The sequence below is a fragment of the Bombina bombina genome, chromosome 2 (genome assembly GCF_027579735.1).
Source record: "Bombina bombina isolate aBomBom1 chromosome 2, aBomBom1.pri, whole genome shotgun sequence".
Classification (NCBI taxonomy): Eukaryota; Metazoa; Chordata; class Amphibia; order Anura; family Bombinatoridae; genus Bombina; species Bombina bombina.
In genome coordinates, this window is record NC_069500.1 from 566,874,089 (window position 1) to 566,896,873 (window position 22,785).

At 39.8% G+C, this 22,785-nt stretch overlaps 1 protein-coding gene across 3 annotated transcripts in view; it reads left to right on the top strand.

Moving 5' to 3' along the window:
- The window catches only part of AGTPBP1 (ATP/GTP binding carboxypeptidase 1), a 362,468-nt gene that overhangs the window by 261,862 nt on the left and 77,821 nt on the right, over window positions 1-22,785 (top strand). For all 3 annotated transcript variants that reach the window (XM_053702435.1, XM_053702434.1, XM_053702437.1), the window contains 3 exons: window positions 134-221; window positions 1,281-1,425; window positions 11,925-12,078. In XM_053702435.1, coding sequence (XP_053558410.1) covers window positions 134-221; window positions 1,281-1,425; window positions 11,925-12,078 — 387 coding nt within the window. The remainder of the gene's footprint in view (window positions 1-133; window positions 222-1,280; window positions 1,426-11,924; window positions 12,079-22,785) is intronic.

Genomic DNA, 22,785 nt, shown 5'->3' on the forward strand with positions numbered 1-22,785 from the left:
TTTTTATTGACTAGAAACAAATCGATGCTTTAGATGTAAATTAGAAGATGCCTTTTTCTTTATAAGATGTATTATATGCTGTCATTGTTTCCTAAGAATAACTAGTGTGTGCCATCTCTTGCATATTTACTAGGTATGCAGCCACTGATGTACTCTGTACAAGAAGCAAGGGCTTCCAGACCTCGGTGGATGAGAGTTGGAACTGACATATGCTACTACAAGTAAATAACTGTAATAATATTGTCTTAAAGGGACATGAAACTTTTTATTTAATGATTCAGATAGAGCATCATTTTAAACAGCTTTTCAATTTACTTCTATTATAATTTGCTTTGTTCTCTTGGCATCCTTTATTGAAGGAGCAGCAATGCACTGAATACATCGGTAAGCCAATGACAAAAGGAATACATGTGCAGACACCAATCAACAGCTTGATGACAGCTCCTGAGTCTACCTAGGTATGTTTTCAACAAAGGATACCAAGAGAACACAGCAATTTAAATAATAAAAGTAAATTGGAAAGTTGTTTAAAATTGTATTCATTAAATATTTGTTGGGGGTTTCATGTCCCTTTAAATGTAAATAGATTGTAACAGGGATTAACTGATTGTAACAGGGCTTAACTAATAATGGGAAGCAAGAGGTCCTAGCTTCTGGATTTTTAAAACTGTGATATATATCTATAAATAAGCACTTTTATCTGACTCATTAAAAAGTGTGCTGCTGGCCTTTTATATTCTGTTTGATTCCTAAATGTGATATAAATGCGTGTACCTTGTATTATAAGTTATCTATCTCCCATTCTGTAGTCTGTTATAGATGTTTTTTCAGAAGATATATTTAAGGGAGAAAAAAGCAAAACTAATTACCACTACTATTTTACAATTGTGTAGATCAGTATTTCTCATTTCTCATGTGCCCCCCCATAGAACTACCGCTGATCACATAAAAGGAATTGTAGTTTTCAACCCTTACACAACACATTCAACTGGTCAAGAGACTAGTGTCTTGTATTCTGATAATATATTAGGTAATAGTAATTCTTCATTAGCTTATTACCCATAACAATAGCCGGTAACCATCTCAACAAATAATAGGATCTTTAGAATTTGAGATTTTCTAGATCTCCTAGCAGCCCTGCAGATGATGAAGTGAAGTTTATTTCAGTTTTTATATGAGAGACGTCATCTAGTGAGCAGAATATCAGAGTAGTTGCTTAGCAGTCAAATTGCTAGTGATGTGCTACCGCAGCAATCTCAGTGTTATTTTTTTCCCTTTAGGAATCATTTCTCAAGAAGCTCAGCAGCAACAGGAGGACAGAAGGGAAAGTCCTACTACACGTTGACCTTCACAGTAACATTTCCTCATAAAGGAGATGCCTGCTATTTTGCTTATCATTATCCATATACGTACACCACATTGAAGGTTAGCCTTTAATTACTCTCACAACTGATTACTCTGCCATGCATTCTGCCACTATATATATATATATATATATATATATATATAGTGATACACTATATGGCCAAAAATATGTGGACACCCCTACTAAATATTGAGTTTAGGTTTTAGCCACACCCATTGCTGACAGGTGCATAAAATCCACCACATAGTCATGAAGTCTTCATAGACAAACAATGGCATTGGAAGTACAATGGGCTGTACTGAAGAGTTCAGTGACTTTGTGAAATGTCTGCCATTCTAGATCTGCCATTTTAAAGTGTTAGTGCTATTATTGTGAAGTGCAGGTGTATAGGAGCAACAACAGCCCAGCTAAGAACTGGTAGAGCGCGTAAACTCACCAGTGCTGAAATGCATAGGTCGTAATAATTGCTTATCATCTGTTGCATCACTCACTACAGACTTTCAAACTACCTCTAAAGGCAACATCAGCACAAGAAAGAACTGTGTGTCAGGAGCTTTTGAAATGGGTTTCCATAACCCAAGCCTCACATCAACATGCCAAGCGTTGGCTGGAGTGGTGTAAAGCGCAACGCCCTTTGACTCTGGAGCAGTAAAATGTGTTCTCTGGAGTGACGAATCACACTTCACTATCTGGCAGTCTGATGGAAGAATCTGAATGTGATAGATGCCAGGAGAACACTACCTACTGGAATGCGTATTGCCTACTGTAAAGTTTGGTGGCGGAGGGATATTGGTCTGGGGTTGTTTTTCAGGGTTTAGTCTAGGGGGTAGATTTATCATACCCCGGGCGCACATGATTCTGGTGAACTGCTTGTGCAATGCCGCCCCCTGCAGATTTGCGGCCAATCATCCGCTTGCAGGGGGTTTCAATCAACCCAATCGTATACGATCAGGCGGATTGATGTCCGCAGCCTCACAGGAGGTGTACGAGTTAAGCAGCAGCGGTCTTAAGGCTGCTGCTTCTTAACTCCTGTTTCCCGCGAGCCTGAAGGTGCCAGGTGTTCACATAGTTTTGGCCATATAGTGTATATATTGTAACTACAGGTGAAACACGAAAAATTAGAATATCGTGCAAAAGTTCATTTATTTCACTAATGCAACTTAAAAGGTGAAACTAAATATATGAAATAGACTCATTACATGGAAAGCAAGATAGTTCAAGCCGTGATTTGTCATAATTGTGATGATTATGGCTTACAGCTCATAAAAAACCCAAATCCACAATCTCGGAAAATTGGAATATTACATGCAATCAATAAAACAAGGATTGTACATAGAACAATATCAGACCTCTCAAAGGTATACTCATGCATACTGTATGTACTCAGTACTTGGCTTGGGCCCCTTTTGCAGCAATTACTGCCTCAATGCGGCGTGGCATGGAAGCTGTCAGCCTGTGGCACTGCTGAGGTGTTATGGAAGACCAGGATGCTTCAATAGCGGCCTTCAGCTCTTCTACATTGTTCGGTCTCATGTCTCTCATCTTTCTCTTGGCAATGCCCCATAGATTCACTATGGGGTTCAAGCCAGACAAGTTTGCTGGCCAATCAAGCACAGTAATCCCACGGTCATTGAACCAGGTTTAGGTGCTTTTGGCAGTGTGGGCAGGTGCCAAGTCCTGCTGGAAAATGAAGTCAGAATCCCCATAGAGCTCGTCTGCGGAATGAAGCATGAACTTCGTTGACCCTGGACTTAATGAAGCACAGTGGACCGACACCAGCAGATGACATGGCTCCCCAAATCAACACAGACTGAGGAAACTTCACACTGGACTTCAAGCATCTTGCAGTGTGTGCCTCTCCATTCTTCCTCCATACTCTGGGTCCTTGGTTTCCAAATGAGATGCAAAATTTGCTCTCATCAGAAAAGAGGACTTTGGACCACTAAGCAACAGACCAGGTCTGTTTTTCTTTAGCCCAGGTAAGACGCTTCTGACGTTGTTTGTTGTTCAGGAGTGGCTTGACAAGAGGAATACGACATTTGAAGCCCATGTCCAGGATACGTCGGTGTGTGGTGGCTCTTGATGCACTGACTCGAGCCTCAGTCCACTCCTTGTGAAAGTCCCCAACACTTTTGAATGGCCTTTTCCTGACAATCCGCTCCAGGCTGCAGTCATCCCTGCTGCTTGTGCACCTTTTTCTTCCACACTTTTCCCTTCCACATAACTTTCTATTAATGTGCTTTGATACAGCACTTTGGGAACATCCAACTTCTTTTGCAATTACCTTTTGAGGCTTTCCCTCCTTATGGAGGGTGTCAATGATGGTTTTCTGCACAACTGTCAGGTCAGCAGTCTTTCCCATGATTGTGATTCCTACTGAACCAGACTGAGAGACAATTTAAAGCCTAGGAACCCTTTGCAGGTGTTATGGCTTAATTAGCTGATTAGAGTGGGACACTTTGAGCCTAGAGTATTGCACCTTTTCACAATATTCTAATTTTCTGAGATTGTGGATTTGGGGTTTTCATGAGCTGTAAGCCATAATCATCACAATTATGACAAATCAAGGCTTGAACTATCTTGCTTTGCATGTAATGAGTCTATCTCATATATTAGTTTCACCTTTTAAGTTGCATTAGTGAAATAAATTAACTTTCTCTTGTAAGATGTATCGAGTCCACGGATTCATCCATACTTATGGGATATTCTCCTTCCCTACAAGAAGTGGCAGAGAGAGCACCCACAGCAGAGCTGTCCACATAGCTCCTCCCTTAGCTCCACCCCCAGTCATTCTCTCTGCCTGCTTAACTGCTAGGAAGGGCAAATGGAGTATGGTGACAAAAATGTTAGTTTTTATTTTCTCAAGCAAAAGTTTGTTATTTTAAATGGTACCGGTGTGTACTATTTACTCTCTGGGAGAAAAGGGATGAAGATTTCTGCAAGGAGGATGATGATCTTAGCATTTTGTAACTAAGATCCACTGCTGTTCTCACAAGGGCTGAAGAGTACAGGAAAACTTCAGTTGGGGGAACAGTTTGCAGGCTAAACTGCATTAAGGTATGTTCAGACTATTTTTTTCTAGACAGACTGTGTTATTTCTAGAAAAGGCTGGCAATATCCCCATGAGGGAAAGGTAAGCTGTATTCAGTAAAAGAGGAATCCAAGCTTGCATAAAGGGCTCATAGTTACTGGTGACACTAATAGGAAAAAAAGTTTTGGTTTAATTACAAATAAAACGTTTTTTGAGGGACTTTAAGGGGTCTTTGTGGCTTGTTTAAGGGTTATTAACCCACATGGCTAGTTTAAGAAACACTCTGTGGTGTTTTTTAGGCCCCATAACATCGAGTGAGGTGGGAGGGGCCTATTTTCAGTTGCACAGTTTATTTACCTCAGAAGCATCCGCTACTTCTCCAGAGATTCCTGCTGTATTTGAGGGCTGTAAAGAGGGTTTTTTCCCACAAATCGTTCCTAAAGGGCAGGTAGGCGCCACAGCAGAGCTGTGGCAAGGTGCTGAACATTATTTTACCGGTTTTGAAGTTTTTTCAATCCGGTTTTTACATTAAGGGGTTAATTGTTTATTTGCATAGTGGTGCAAAGTTACTAAGGCTTTATGATGCTATTGTAAAAATTTCGTTTTGTTTACTGCTTTTTTACACTGTTTTGCAGAGTTTGTGCAGCTTTTTTCTCTTAAAGGCACAGTACCGTTTTTGATTAAAGTGTTATTTTCTTTGATTAAAGTGTTTTCCAAGCTTGTTTGTTTCATTACTAGCCTGTTTAACATGTCTGACACCAAGGAAAATCTTTGTTCTATGTGTTTAGAAGCCATTGTGGAACCCCCTCTTAGAATGTGTCCCACTTGCACTGATATGTCTATAAATTATAAAGAGCATATTTTAGCACTTAAAAATATTGCAATAGATGATTTTCAGTTAGAAGGAAATGAGGGTTTAGCATCTAGCTCTCCCCAAGTTTCACAACCAGTAACGCCCGCACAAGTGACGCCAAGTACCTCTAGTGCGTCTAATTCATTTACTTTACAAGACATGGCCACAGTTATGAATAAAACCCTCACAGAGGTTTTCTCTAAACTGCCTGGTTTACAAGGAAAGCGTGACAGCTCTGGGTTAAGAACAAATGCTGAGCCGTCTGACGCTTTAGTAGCCGTATCCGATATACCCTCACAATGTTCTGAAGTAGGGGTAAGGGATTTGTTATCTGAGGGAGAGATTTCTGATTCAGGAAAGACGCTCCCTCAGACAGATTCTCATATGACGGCCTTTAAATTTAAGCTTGAACATCTCCGCTTATTGCTCAAGGAGGTATTAGCTACTCTAGACGATTGTGACCCTATAGTGGTCCCAGAGAAATTGTGTAAAATGGACAGATACTTAGAGGTTCCTGTTTACACTGATGTTTTTCCAGTCCCTAAGAGGATTGTTACCAAGGAGTGGGATAGACCAGGTACTCCGTTCACTCCCCCTCCTGTTTTTAAGAAAATATTTCCCATATCTGACACCATACAGGACTCGTGGCAGACTGTTCCTAAGGTGGAGGGAGCTATTTCTACTCTTGCTAAGCGTACAACTATACCTATCGAAGACAGTTGTACTTCCAAAGATCCTATGGATAAAAAATTAGAGGGTCTCCTAAAGAGAATTTTTGTTCATCAAGGTTTTCTTCTCCAACCTATTGCTTGCATTGTTCCTGTAACTACTGCAGCTGCTTTCTGGTTTGAGGCTCTAGAAGAGGCTCTCCAGGTGGAGACTCAATTAGAAGATATTATGGATAGAATTAAGGCCCTTAAGTTGGCTAATTCTTTCATTACAGATGCCGCTTTCCAAATCTAAATTAGCGGCAAAGAATTCAGGTTTTGCCATTTTAGCATACAGGGCATTATGGCTTAAGTCCTGGTCTGCTGATGTGTCATCAAAATCTAAATTGTTGAACATCCCTTTCAAAGGAAAGACCCTATTTGGGCCTGCACTGAAAGAAATTATTTCAGACATCACTGGAGGGAAAGGCTATGCCCTCCCTCAGGATAAAACAAATAAGATGAGGACCAAACAAAATAATTTTCGTTCCTTTCGGAACTTCAAGGGTAGTCCCGCTTCAGCTTTCCTTCAGCAAAGCAAGAGGGGAATTCTGTCCAATCCAAGTCAGTCTGGAGACCTAACCAGGCTTGGAACAAAGGTAAACAGGCCAAGAAGCCTGCTGCGGCCTCTAAGACAGCATGAAGGGGTAGCCACCGATCCGGGACAGGATCTAGTAGGGGGCAGACTCTCTCTCTTTGCTCAGGCTTGGGCAAGAGATGTTCACGATTTCTGGGCTTTAGAAATTGTGTCCCAAGGATATCTTCTGGACTTCAAAGACTCCCCCCAAGGGGGAGATTTCACATTTCTCAATTGTCTGCAAACCAGACAAAGAGGGAGGCGTTCTTACGCTGTGTAGAAGACCTACATACCATGGGAGTGATCCGCCCAGTTCCAAGAGCGGAACAAGGGCTAGGTTTTTACTCCAACCTGTTTGTGGTTCCCAACAAAAGAGGGAACTTTCAGACCAATCTTGGATCTCAAAATTCTAAACAAATTCCTCAGAGTACCATCTTTCAAGATGGAGACTATTTGGACTTAAAGGATGCGTATCTACACATTCCTATTCACAGAGATCATCATCAATTCCTCAGATTCGCCTTTCTGGACAGGCATTACCAGTTTGTGGCCCTTCCCTTCAGGTTGGCCACGGCTCCCAGAATTTTCACAAAGGTGCTAGGGTGCCTTTTGGTGGTTCTAAGACCGCGGGGTATAGCAGTGGCGCCTTATATAGACGACATCTTAATTCAGGCGTCGACTTTCCAGCTAGCCAAGTCTCACACGGACATTGTGTTGGCTTTTCTGAGATCTCACGGGTGGAAGGTGAACATAAAAAAGAGTTCTCTCGTCCCTCTCTAGGGACTCTGATAGACTCTGTAGAAATGAAAATATTTCTGACGGAGGTCAGAAAATCAAAACTTTTAATCGCTTGCCGAGCTCTTCATTGCATTCCTCGGCCATCAGTGCCTCAGTGTATGGAGGTAATCGGACTCATGGTAGCGGCAATGGACATAGTTCCTTATGCCTGCCTACACCTCAGACCACTTCAACTATGCATGCTCAAACAGAGGAATGGGGATTATGCAGATTTATCTCCTCAAGTGCATCTGGACCAATAGACCAGAGATTCTATTAGAGGAATCTCTCCTCCCGATAAACATTCTAGAACTGAGAGCGATATTCAATGCGCTTCAGGCGTGGCCTCAGCTAGCTGCGACCAAATTAATCAGATTTCAGTCGGACAACATCACGACACTAGCCTATATCAATCATCAAGGAGGAACACGGAGTTCTCTAGCGATGATGGAGGTAACCAAAATAATCCGATGGGCGGAGGATCACTCTTGCCATCTCTCATCAATTCATATCCCAGGGGTAGAGAACTGGGAGGCGGATTTCCTAAGTCGTCAGACTTTTCATCCGGGGGAGTGGGAGCTCCATCCGGAGGTATTTGCCCAGCTGACTCAGCTATGGGGCCCACCAGAATTGGATCTGATCGTCAGAACGCCAAACTTCCTCGTTACGGGTCCAGGTCCCGCGATCCCCAGGCGGTACTGATAGATGCTCTAGCAGTGCCCTGGTCCTTCAATCTGGCTTTTGTATTTCCACCGTTTCCTCTCCTCCCACGTCTGGTTGCCAGAATAAAGCAGGAGAGAGCTTCGGTGATTCTGATAGTGCCTGCAGGGCCACGCAGGACTTGGTATGCAGACCTGGTGGACATGTCATCTGTTCCACCGTGGACTCTGCCAATGAGGCAGGACCTTCTAATCTAAGGTCCGTTCAAGCATCCAAATCTAATTTCTCTGCGTCTGACTGCTTGGAGATTGAACGCCTGATTCTATCAAAGCGTGGTTTCTTTGAGTCGGTCATTGATACCCTGATTCAGGCTAGAAAGCCTGTTACCAGGAAAATCTATTATAAGATTTGGCGCAAATATCTTTGCTGGTGTGAATCCAAGGGTTACTCATGGAGTAAGATTAGGATTCCTAGAATTTTGTTCTTTCTCCAAGAAGGATTGGAGAAGGGATTATCAGCTAGTTCCTTAAAGGGACAAATATCTGCTTTATCTATTCTTTTACACAAACGTCTGGCAGATGTTCCAGTCGTTTAAGCATTTAGTCAGGCCTTGGTCAGGATCAAGCCTGTATTTAACCCTGTTGCTCCGCCATGGAGCCTAAACTTGGTTCTTAAAGTTCTTCAAGGGGTTCCGTTTGAACCTATGCTTTCCATAGATATTAAGCTTCTATCTTGGAAAGTTTTGTTGTTAGTAGCTATCTCTTCGGCTCGAAGAGTTTCTGAGTTATCTGCTTTACAGTGTGACTCACCTTACCTAGTTTTCCATGCAGATAATGTGGTTTTGCGTACCAAACCTGGGTTTCTTCCTAAGGTTGTTTCTAATAGGAATATCAATCAGGAGATTATTGTTCCTTCTCTGTGTCCTAATCCTTCATCAAAGAAGGAACGTCTGTTGCACAATCTTGATGTGGTTCGTGCTTTAAAGTTCTACTTACAAGCAACTAAAGATTTCCGTCAAACATCTTCATTGTTTGTTGTTTATTCTGGTAAACGGAGAGTTCAAAAGGCTGCGGCTACCTCTCTTTCCTTTTGGCTGAAAAGCTTCATCCGTTTTGGCTTATGAGACTGCTGGCCAGCAGCCTCCAGAAAGAATTACTGCTCATTCTACTAGAGCAGTGGCTTCCACATGGGCTTTTAAAAATGAGGCTTCTGTTGAACAGATTTGTAAGGCGGCGACTTGGTCTTCTCTTCATACTTTTTCCAAATTTTCCAAATTTGATACTTTTGCTTCTTACGGAGGCTATTTTTGGGAGAAAGGTTCTACAAGCAGTGGTGCCTTCCGTTTAAGGTACCTGTCTTGTCCCTCCCTTCATCCGTGTCCTAAAGCTTTGGTATTGGTATCCCATAAGTATGGATGAATCCGTGGACTCGATACATCTTACAAGAGAAAACAGAATTTATTCTTACCTGATAAATTTCTTTCTCTTGTGATGTATCAAGTCCACGGCCCGCCCTGTCTATTTAAGACAGGTAGTAATTTTTATTTAAAAAACTTCAGTCACCACTGCACCCTATAGTTTCTCCTTTTTCTTCCTAGCCTTCGGTCGAATGACTGGGGGGTGGAGCTAAGGGAGGAGCTATGTGGACAGCTCTGCTGTGGGTGCTCTCTCTGCCCCTTCCTGTAGGGAAGGAGAATATCCCATAAGTATGGATGAATCCGTGGACTCGATACATCACAAGAGAAAGAAATTTATCAGGTAAGCATAAATTCTGTTTTTGCAAGATATTCTAATTTTTCGAGTTTCACCTGTATATCTCTAGTTTGAAGGAAGATAGATGTATGTATCCTATGGAGATGAGACTTTAGATTTCATATACTTAAAAGAGGGTTAACTGGTCTGATATAATAGTGATGACAAAAAATGCACATTTCATTTGGGTGTTTATTCTAGCACTAAATACATTACCCAACCACATGATAATTCCATTCCATTTGAGATCATCCTATGAAAACTACTGAATTTATCTCAGGTTGCCTACTTTTTTAATGGCATTGCAGTTTATTTGAAGTGAATTTGAGTTTATTGTTATTTAAGATGTCTAAATTATGAATACAATAAACAGGAAAATCTGTTTTTCTTACATTGACACATGGTTGGCACACAAAAACTATTAGAACCAGGCTTTTGAGAGGGTTTTCCTGTACATCTACATAGAATCAAAATATGCACAATTAATGCAAAATAAAAGCATGGTAGCTAAGTGACTGCATAAAGTAGATAAATATGAATAAATAACAAATTTATGTATAGAAAAGCTATGTAAGCAGAAGACAATAGCACTGATTAATCTGCCAGTTGTGGGGATAAGGGAGACAGGGATTTTAGTATCTGAAATTGCCGGCTATACTTAGCTTTTCAGTACCTAATTATGTTTAGACATAGATACAATTGGCAGGTCTGCTTTACCTGTAGGCTTAGCCCACTTTTATGGTCATGTACTTGAGAGCAACAGGTGGAAATTTTAATGAGAAAAAATACAAACATAAAGGAACAATTTCTCATACATTTAGTACGCTGCAGTAGGTCTTAACAAGTCATTTGGAACACTTTAAATGTTATAGTACAGTGTACCTTTTAATGAATAGAAAAGAAAATTTGTTTTACTTATCCAGCAAATTAGTTTTACATTTTTTTGCATATTTCTATTAACATTTTTAATATATAGGGCCCGATGAGCTAAAGGTCTCTGGGCTGGCGAGGTTATTAAAGAATGCTCGCCAGTACTTCTATATCCCTGGTGGAATTATCTAAAGCCACTTTTTACCCTGAAAACCAGGTGTCTATCTAAGAAGCGTTGACAGCATTTTCGAATGGAGAGGAGATGCATACATTACAAAACTGCACAATAAAACTGGTATTTTAAAAATCGTACAAAACAAATAATTTAACTATTCACACAAAAATATGCAGGAAAAAAATTGTATTGTTAATGTGCATCAAAAATTGTAACCAAATTCTTCACCAAAATAGTATTGTATCAAAAACATAAAATTTGTATGTAAATTACACAAGAATAAATCATATTAAAAATGCATTTTAATACACTGAATGCGCAAAAAACACCCAGAAATTTATTAGTACAAAATAAAAAGTGTAATTGTTGTTTTTTTGTAAAATGGGCTGAACATGGGTGTATATGAAATTGTCTCTGTAATCCCAGTGTAATTCTATAAATATTTTCGCACTACAGACCTCACAGTTTGTTTGTTTTTGCCAACTAAAAGATTGGAGACTTTTCTCAAAACACATGCAAATGAAAATATAGGCGATAGTAAGATGCTATACACAGAAAGCAGCGTAATGTGATTTATATTGGCTGGTGGATTTCATTTTTAAAGTGTGCCCCCTGCTGACTTCCCTCCACAGAGTGAAGTGTCCCTTTTCTAACGAGCTCCATTACGTTCAATAGGAGACATCTTGCAGGGTAGCCCCTGCGAGGGTTGTCGAGCAAAAAAGCCCTTAATTATAATATTGATCATATTTCAGTTTTATAAAAGTTTCATAGTTTAAAAATGTAATTCAAACAAAACTTTTAAACGTTTTGTTAAACCAGGGTATGATCATTTTTATTAATATTGCAAACTGAGCATGTGTGAAAACTTGATAAAAAGTTCTGCAAACTACCAAGATGTAGTGTTTAAAACACATAACAAATGAATGCTGGAATGTTTTCAGTTCTGTCACTGGTTTACATTTAGTATAAAATTGTGTTAAATTGGCATATAACGCACAGGATTATTCATGTTCTCTTTAATGCTGGCACATACTAAGCACATACCTGGATTAGTTCTTCCCATTGGGGATTCACCTTATGTTGAAATGCAAATGAAAACCTTTGATTATAATAAATTGACCAGTTTTAATTAACTTTTTTTTTTTTAATAAAAAAAGATGAACCTGCAAAAACTGGAATCCATGCACAACCCACAACAGATCTACTACCGCCAAGATAGTTTATGTCAGACTCTTGGAGGAAATGGCTGTCCTGTAGTCACTATAACTGCTATGCCTGAGTCCAATTACTATGAGCATGTGTATCAGTTCCGTGAGTATCAGTGGGCTTGATATTAGCCACTCAATATGTCCTCATTCTTTTTAACGCATTGTTTATTTTCGTTGCACCAGTTTTTGTTGCATGTCACTCTAAATATATGTAAACCTGTGGCACACCATTAAAGGGGCAGTAAAGGCAAAATTAAATGTTCATGTTTCAGATAGAACAGGCAATTTTAAACTATTGTTATCAAATTTGCTTTGTTCTTTTTGTATCCTTTATGAAGAGTAAACCTAGGTAGGCTGATAGGAGCATAGTAGTGTGCACTTTTGTAGCATTCTGGGCAGCACTGTTTGCAACTATGTGTAACATTGCGTTAACATTTTTACAAACATAGAAACAGAGTATTTGACACTAGATAACCAAATGACCCATCAAGTGTAACCATATTACTTGTGTAAACTTACAGATTTCTTAGGATAGCCTTATGAGTGTACCATTCTTTTACAGTCCTCTATTGGAATTTTTTCCACGAATCAACCACCCTCTCTGTAAAAAAAGAACTGTTTTCTCATCTGCTGCCCAGTTGCTAAAGGCGTGCACTTTCCTGAGCTTATCTAGGATTATTCTTTCACAAAGAATACCAAAAATACTAACAAGAATAATAATAGATATAAACCAGAAAGTTGTTTAAATTATCATGCTCTATTTAATCCATTTAAATAAAATTTTTACTTTACTGACTTTTTAAGTACTTTACAATTTTACAATGTCATTTATTATTATTATTATTATTATTATTATTATTATTATTATTATTAGTAGTAGTAGTAGTAGTAGTAGTAGTAGCAGCATCAAACTGGAATTTAGTAAAATGCTGCCCACACAACTGTATGAGTCTGCTGTACTGAACATTTTATAAATCACACTTAAAGGGCAGAAAACACCTTGATATTTTTATATAAAATATTTACTTATGCATAATGAAACAACTTTGCAATATTTTTTTCATTATTTCTTTTGACTCCTTTATATGTAACTTAGCACTGAAAATTTAGCAATTTCTTATTCTCAGGACTTAAAATGCACCTGCTGACTTTTTCAGGTTAACCCTGCTACATGTCTGCCCCTAATTGGCTTTATCAGATAAACAACTGCAAACTAATGTATTATATTCTAACTTTATGACAGTAACTAGCCTTGTTGTCTGTGGACTAAAGCCCAGATTGGCTCCTCCAAAGAAGCAAATGGTGGGTGGAGTTTGGCTATTGAAAAATAATTGCAGTGAAAAGGACGAAAACATTAAGGGCTAGATTATAAATGGAGCTCCTGCTTGCACTCTAACTCCTCTAGAAGTAAGATTTTTGGGGTAGTGGTCATATTGCAAGTAAAATGTTTTCGGTCACGCTCCTACCTGACGTGTGCAAAAAGCCGAAGTTACAATATTGCAACCGTGTTAACGTATTTCCCATAGACTTCAATGAAAAGTGGAAAAAAACACCCTACTCGAGCGATAGCCTAACATGAAAATATTAAAAGTTCACATTCTAATGATCTTCATATAGAAGAATATGTTATATATATATATATATATATATATATATATATAAAATTATATATAGTTCTAGACATATACAGATATATATATAGGAATATCTATTGAAAATACATAGAACATATTCCCCTTTGTGAAGAACATTGGAATGTGAACTATTTACAATACATATATAGTTAAAACCTTTATTAAATATAAATATTGCACAAATATGCTTTTACATGTTTTCATCTACTTGGCTGTGAAGGGCTCCAATGCACTTATATATATGCCTGTAAATACATATACACATATAAATACATATGTACACACACACACACAAATATATATATATATATATATCTCAAGGCTCAAAATGTGAAGCCCTCAGCTACTAGCCAGCCCAAAATATTACTCGCCACGTTTGATCCTACCCACTACCCCTCCCACACCCACTTACCACCCTTCCTTTGCATATGTTTAGCCAATGTGAAACACCTTTTTCTTCATTTCTTAATGGAAAGAGTCCACAGCTGCATTCATTACTTTTGGGAAATAAGAACCTGGCCACCAGGAGGAGGCAAAAGACACCTTAGCCAAAGGCTTAAATACTCCTCCCACTCCCCTCATCCCCCAGTCATTCTTTGCCTTTCGTCCCAGGAGGATGGCAGAGAAGTGTCAGAATTTTTAATTTTTGTTTTTGTCTCTTATGGAGGGTAGTACTCTTCGGCAAGGGACAGAAGTTTTAAGTGGTCCTGTCAGTCTCTCAGTGATGCAGGGAGTTTCTTTCTGCAAAACCATCCCGACTCATATTAACAGCTCCTCAAGCAATCGGCATTGTCGAACTGCGCTTCGCTTTGCTTTTTTCTCTCAAGTCCATAGCAGAGACGATGCTACTATCTGTCACACTTGAAGGGCCGTGTTCCTGTTCCACTTTGTGGATTCCAGTAAGATCGTTTTATTTTACTTTATTCGTCAATGTATTGTAATGTGAATGTTTCCCGAGAGGCTACCACCTTGCAGGTCTCAGTGAGTCTCTTTTAGTATCTTGGAATCGAGGGTTAATATCTCCTGAGGGGGGTTTATAATCATGTTTGTTATGTGATTTAACCTGCTTATGTGTGATGTTTACTGGGATCAAGGTTGGAACATTGAGGCCTTTGGAAGTGACGCAGCCTTTTGGTTGTGCGCAATTATTTTTGACTGTACGGTTCACCTTGTGTTCGGGCGTGGTTCTGTTCTGTTTTTCCATTTCCGCATTCCCGACCGCGTGGCGATGGAAATTTTCTAGTCCGCAGGGGTCTGGTCATAGGAGGTGGTGAGTGCCCCAGCCATAGTGGGTGTCAGGTGCCGTTTTTGTTTTACTACTTTATTCCATATTTAAATATCCTCTATCCAGTTATGGAGGATTCTGATGCTGAGACTGTGTTAATTTCAGATTCAGTTATGGAGGATTCTGATACTGAGACTATTTGGATTTCAGATTCAGATTCTGTGTCCGGTGATGAATCCAGAGTGGCCTCATTGACTCCTGTCAACCAGTTTTGTTCCGTATGCCATTTCAGAGCGCCTGGTTCCTTTGGCTCAGGGAATCAAGGGACTGCTAAGCCATCCGTCTCTGGGGGTCCTGTTCTCCGAGAGGCGAGTTCCCTACCAAATCATACTTCTGCACATGCGGGTAACCCAGTTTATGGTTCCTCCATGCAGGGTGGCGTGTTTCCCCCGGAGGTTGCAGCACGTTTTCGCTTCCACATAATGTTGGCGATTGTTTGTCTGCAGAGTACAGGCATTTATTTGAGAATGTGCTCGTGCCCTATTGTCCCTGGCCTTCCGCCTTGGGGAGGGCCTCTACAGTTCCCCACAGGGGTATCTGTTTCTGAGTGTTGTGCCTTTCATTACAGGATTGCGCACCTTCGCTTGTTGCTCAGACATAGTTTTCAGTTATTGAATGACCCTATCGTTACCAGTTACGGGGATTTTCAGTCTGATAATTTGAATGGTGCACCTCATTAGACATGTGGGGTGAAGTAATCTCCTGATTGTCATTTGTTTGAGATCTTTTCCAGTTTTGTAAGATAGGGCTCCGTTTGGCTGGTCCTGCGGATAGGCCTATGTCTTTTTGGGCGTTAACCTCCGGGTTGCCTTATATTTTATTTATATCCGATGGGATGTATTTTATTTGTTTTTGTTTCCTTCGGGAACTTTCTGGGATTGATACTCTTCATTACTTCTTCGGAAGTTGTTTTGGACATGTTAGTCCTATGTTAAAAATGTCTGTTTTCTGTTTTTTCCCCTACGAGGGAGAATTTACACAGCTTGCTGGTTGGGACCCTAGGTGCAGACTGGTCCTGTCGGGTTCGTTCGGTATTGCTGATGTTCAGACATGTGGCGCTGTTCTGCTCTGCTGGTTTGGTAGAAGCGCCAAGTGCTCAGGTTATCATTGTTCAACTAGCATTCGAGAGGACCTGTGAGTCCGTGAGGCGGGAAGGATTGTTTCAGTCCTTATAGCCTTCAGTCATAGATGGCTGGGCAGGGGAGTTTCCCGCTGCGTCACTCTATCTGACATCTGATTTCATCAGAACCTAGAGCCTCCCCCATGTGGTGGAGGGTTGGAGGGCTTAACGCCCCTTACCGCAGTTGAGCGGTTTGGCCTTCATCTTTTAGGCCTCTGGATTTATCCTTTTGGACTTGATAAAACAGCTTGGACAGGATAGCTGTCTAGCATGCGGAAGGTTTGCATTTTGAAACCATTTACAGCTCTTCCCACCTTGCAGGTATATGCGTAAGCTGTTTATAGTGTTTCTAGATGCAGCTTTTACTCTTTGTCGGGTACTGTCTGTGAGTTATAAGAGACCTTTGGGTCTTCTTCCATTATCTCGGGGTGAGTTGGATCTCCTTTTAGGGATCTGTGTTTCCGGGTGATGGTTGTTTCCTGCGGGGACTTTGTTTAGTTCAGGGTTTTCCGGAGCTGGGTAGGCATAGTGCCTTTCTCTTCCTTGTGTCTTCTGCTTGAACGGAGGTGATAGGTCGACTAGTCCTGCTAGTAGGATTTTTTGACCTCGAGGTATCCCTTGGTTGTCCTGAGGCTTTGGGAAGTATCTTCATCATTGGAGCGTTGGACTTTAGATAGGGGTGGTTCCTTCCTTTGGTCGGGGCTTTTGAGTTCTTCTCGATATCCAGATTTTCTGGATAGGCATTCATATCCCTTGTGTCTGACTTTATGGGTTGCAGTCTCCTATGGACGTGGGAGCTTGTTGAGTCTATCCTGTTAGCTCAGTCTGCTAAGGTATAGATTTTTCTTTCACCTTGCTCCATTGACTTCAGAAGAGGGTTTACTCTTCCTTCGGGTTTTAAGGGTGTACTCTCCTTCTCGGGGGGCCTCGAATAAGGTTTTGTGTTCCCCTTTTTAGGGACCTGTGTGTAGGTCCAGGGATTTAGGTTGCCTGGAGCATGCCCTCTGTCCGGGGGTTGCTTTTGCGGTCTGTTTCTTGCTTGACTGCTTCTTCTTCCTCGCAAGTACCCTCTGTGCTGTCCTGTTATGGACTCAATGTTCTCAAACTTGGGATTTTTCACCTGAGTGTATTTCACACTTTTCCATGGTCGAATACCTTGGTATTCTATAGTCAGACACTGGGTGGACTTTGCCTCTTCAGTTCCATTCCGTGCTTGCAGGATGTTGGAGAGACGTCTGTTCTGTCTCTGTGCCCGGTCTTATCCCGGGTTTTGCTTGCTATTGGCGTGGCCTCCTTTCCCTGTTTGGGTCCCTTTGGGTTTATGTGAGCTGTTGTCACTCTTGGAGGTTTTTTTTTTTTTTATTAGGGGACCTTTCAGTTTCCTCTGTCCTCCTTTGCCTTGTCCCCTTGTGGGTTTCGGATGGTGTCCCCTTCATTTGTAGGGGGTGAGTGGTGGGGGACCGTTTGTTGGGCGACGGTGTCTCCTGGAGGACTGTTGGCTCAGGCGAGTCCGTTTGCGGTCTCGGGTATGGCTTCTGGACTTACTGCGAGTCAGTGTCCTTGGGGCTTTTCCTCTTAAAAATTTCTCGACTTCTGCAAAGCGTTTTTTTTTTTTTATTGGGTAGAGTTAATTCAATAATGCTACATACAGTAATACATTAACAAAACTAAATGCATAGCAGTTAGCAGCATCAATTAGAGGTTCAGGGGAAGACAACAGCTGGACAGAAAAAGGAAATTGTTGAACTTAGAGAAAGCAGAGAGTGTTGACAATAATGTGAGGTCATAGCAGCCCTGGAAGTTTTTTATTATTATTATCTCATCTATCTTTCTCTACTTCCTCCTCTCTTCAATCTCTCTTTTTACCCCTCCCTTCTCTCTCAGGCCCTATATTCTCTTTACTCTCTCTCTCAAATCTCTTCACTCTTTTTTTCTCCACTCTCTTTAAAGCTATCTTTTTCTCCACTTTCACTTTTCCTCTCCAATCTCTTTCTGCCCCTGTTTACTCTATCAAAAGTAACAGTCTAAGCACTAATGGGGTCCTTATAGCCCTAGAGGAATGACGTATTGTTGCCCTTTATAATATCCAATGAAGAAAGGTGTATAGGAGCGTCAAAGGCTAAGGTATACAACAGGTTAATAATAAAGCAACACCACCAATTGTCTGTGTGTGTGTCAAGACAACTAGATGGGATCTATTAATCACAATACAATCCACATGTATAAAATCGTACGAGTAATTTAATCCACATATAATAAAAACATTAAAAACAATATAAAAGAATAATTAATAAAACAAATGATCAGATCTATCTATTTAGGATAGGAATCCAAGACTCAGTTATCGGTTCGAAAATTTATCCCAGAAGATGGTTGGAACATTAGTGTACAGAGTAATTAGAAGTTGAATCTCAACAATGTGTATATCAAGTGATAACCCAAATATTAGTACAAAATTGTGAATAAAAAATTGTGAATAAAAAATGGGAAAATAGAAAATTGGTGGGTAAACAATCAAAAATTCAAATTATACCAAACAAAAAATTGGATCAAATACCGGTATGATCAAAAAAAGGAAATGTGTGATGAAGAAGTGATCACATGTTATATCAAATAACAACGAACAAACTCTAAGAAAACCGTGTAGTCACAATCCTAATGTGACAATTAAAATTACAGTGACATTAGTGTCTCTGGTGAGAATAAAAACTGATAAATCTAAACACAGTAATCTGATATAATAACTAATAAATCTAAACAAACAAAATTATTCTGTGATAATCGATCCTAATCTACAAGATGATTAGATCCTAAACATAAATTAATGGTAGTGTTGATGATGATTGATTCAATTCAACATAAATCCCCCAAAAAAGTCATTTAAAGTCCCAAATTGTAATAATCCTATAATGATCCGATGAATAACATCAATTCTTAAGAATGGATAGTGTTTAATCCAGTGTCCCAGTCCGTAGTAAAGACAAAGACCTGTAACGAAAAGAAAATGCACTAAACAGAAAGGCCTATGGGATGTAGTCTATTGGTGAATAGACTTACCCAAGTGCCGTGGTCCTAGGAGTATATTGAGCCTCACAAATCTTACTTCAAATCGTCTATGCGTTTCAGCCCTAAGATAGGGCCTTTTTCAAGACATATTGAGGCTCAATACTTACTAACCTTAAATACCAGAGGATATGGGAGTTACTGGCGAAAAAAGGCGCCAAGCTAAGTCTGATGCGATCGAATTCACCACCGCCACCTACCGCACTTCCACTTCTCAAACCGTAAGTTAGATTGTCCGGTATTTCCGGTTCGTCACTTCCGGTTGTTATGGAACCATTTTGATAGAGAGCATACTTGAGGCAGGTTTGGGCAGGCGGTATGTGCCGATCTGACATCTAAATTTTATGGAATTATTTCAGTTAAAGATAAGCAATAGATTCCAATGCGGGAAATTAATGTTTATTCCGATATTGTATGTTAGCAATTAACTATTGAGGTCCAATCCAAAAATTACGGGTTATAGGGACCATTTTGTTAAGTGTATAATCAAAAAGTGATAATGATAATTAGAAAAAATGAGAAAAATATGAAAGAATTAAAAAATTTTATGATGATGGTAATTAAAAAATGAATTCCAATCTGGCATTGTAGGGGAATAATTGTCTATTCAATGGTTACAAATAACTATTTGGACAATCCAAGGTTATTTATCCAAATAATATATAAAATTGGATATTTGCTAAAATCCAAATAATGCGTATTAGCAATATTTGTTAACAGTAATTTGGATATATGTTGACAATATGTTAGGATATACTAATATATTACAAACTAACCTATTCCTCAATTAAGTTCCTTTTTTAACGGTTACACATATATCCTTTTAGATTTTAGGCTCATATACTCCAGGACTTACATATCTACTTAACAATACAGGATATTAAATCCATAATTTATAGGAAAAATCGCATGATGAAATACATATTAAAAATCACATTAGAAATACAAAAACACATTAGGATTATAGAAAAGGACAATATGTATAAATGGTTTAGATAACCATATAATTCAAGATAGATCCTAGCTTTGGGATGTGTCTTCAATGTAAAGTACTTATGTGCATTTAATGTAAACAGCACGAAAATATGTGATATCAGTTATTCATATCTGGCTGATTAAAGACCTTAAGATCAAGGTAAAAAATAAACTATACCCCTAATTAAAGAGGTTTCATAGCTAAGGACTCAATCCTTTTCCCAGATATGAACTAGTTCCTGACAGTTGGCACCAAGATTTGGGCAGGTTCCTGACAGCTGGCACCAAGGTGCCCCCTGGATCTATATATTTCGGAAGGATGTGGTGTTTTAGATTTCCCTCAAGACTGATGATGTTACTAAGGAGGTTTCTATTCGGATCTTGGACAAATGGAATTTCATTTAGATGGTGCTAGAATAGATGTACCATTTCGAAGTTGGTATTGAGCCCTTTTTGGCTGGATACAGTCCAAGTTGAAGATCCATTTGGATTCTGTCTTTAACATTCTTAATTCCATGTCACCTCCTCTCCAATCTTTAGTTAGTTTGCATATCCCCATATATTTGAGGCTTCTATCACTACCTCCATGTACTTCCTTGAAATGTTTATATAGAGGCAGATCTACTTTTTTCCACTTGATCTGTAATAGGTGTTCCCGAATCCTATATCTTAATTTCCGAGTGGTCTGGCCCACATACTGTAGGCCACATCCACATTCAATCAGATAAACAACAAATCGGTCAGTTCATCTTATAGTCTGTTTGATGTTAAATGCTTCGTTGGAGACCTTAGACTTAAAGGTATCGGTTCTCATCCCATGAGTGCGTGCCTTGCACAAATGGCACGGATAAGAGCCATGTAGTTTCTTTCCCAAGATTCCCATAGAGTTTGTGGTTGTTTTATTCTTTGGAATGCTGGGGCCAGGATTGACTTTAGGTTGTTGGCCTTCCTGTAGATAAAGCATGGATGTTCTGTAAGGTGTTCACCTAAAATGTCATCATCCTTGAGGAGATGCCAATGTCTTCTTATTATATCTTCAATTGATTTCTTTCACTATATTGAGTAATGAAAGGAACCATTAAACCCTCAGGGCCGTCTTTATTTTGTTTGGTTTTGTAAGTTAGGAGGGTGTCTCTTTTCATGCTGCTTATCTCTTTGATAGTCTTATTAATGAAGGATTCATCATAACCTCTTTCCAGGAATCTGGTTTTCAGTAACGAAGATTGTTTAATCCACATTTCTTCACTTGAACAGTTCTTCCTTATCCTCATCAATTGTCCCTTAGGAATATTGGAGATTCATTTTGTATGGTGGCAGCTTGTCTGGTGGATATTATTGTTCGAGTCCACCTCCCTTTATAATATCCCTTTAGATAATATTTGTAGACATGTAGACATTCACTCACTAACTTTTACTCGCCACAGTTAAATTTCCACTCGCCAATGGCTAGTGGGCTAGTATAAATTTTGAGCCCTATACAGGGAGTGCAGAATTATTAGGCAAGTTGTATTTTTGAGGATTAATTTTATTATTGAACAACAACCATGTTCTCAATGAACCCAAAAAACTCATTAATATCAAAGCTGAATAGTTTTAGAAGTAGTTTTTAGTTTGTTTTTAGTTATAGCTATTTTAGGGGGATATCTGTGTGTGCAGGTGACTATTACTGTGCATAATTATTAGGCAACTTAACAAAAAACAAATATATACCCATTTCAATTATTTATTTTTACCATTGAAACCAATATAACATCTCAACATTCACAAATATACATTTCTGACATTCAAAAACAAAACAAAAACAAATCAGTGACCAATATAGCCACCTTTCTTTGCAAGGACACTCAAAAGCCTGCCATCCATGGATTCTGTCAGTGTTTTGATCTGTTCACCATCAACATTGCGTGCAGCAGCAACCACAGCCTCCCAGACACTGTTCAGAGAGGTGTACTGTTTTCCCTCCTTGTAAATCTCACATTTGATGATGGACCACAGGTTCTCAATGGGGTTCAGATCAGGTGAACAAGGAGGTCATGTCATTAGATTTTCTTCTTTTATACCCTTTCTTGCCAGCCATGCTGTGGAGTACTTGGACGCGTGTGATGGAGCATTGTCCTGCATGAAAATCATGTTTTTCTTGAAGGATGCAGACTTCTTCCTGTACCACTGCTTGAAGAAGGTGTCTTCCAGAAACTGGCAGTAGGACTGGGAGTTGAGCTTGACTCCATCCTCAACCCGAAAAGGCCCCACAAGCTCATCTTTGATGATACCAGCCCAAACCAGTACTCCACCTCCACCTTGCTGGCGTCTGAGTCGGACTGGAGCTCTCTGCCCTTTACCAATCCAGCCACGGGCCCATCCATCTGGCCCATCAAGACTCACTCTCATTTCATCAGTCCATAAAACCTTAGAAAAATCAGTCTTGAGATATTTCTTGGCCCAGTCTTGACGTTTCAGCTTGTGTGTCTTGTTCAGTGGTGGTCGTCTTTCAGCCTTTCTTACCTTGGCCATGTCTCGGAGTATTGCACACCTTGTGCTTTTGGGCACTCCAGTGATGTTGCAGCTCTGAAATATGGCCAAACTGGTGGCAAGTGGCATCTTGGCAGCTGCACGCTTGACTTTTCTCAGTTCATGGGCAGTTATTTTGCGCCTTGGTTTTTCCACACGCTTCTTGCGACCCTGTTGACTATTTTGAATGAAATGCTTGATTGTTCATTGATCACGCTTCAGAAG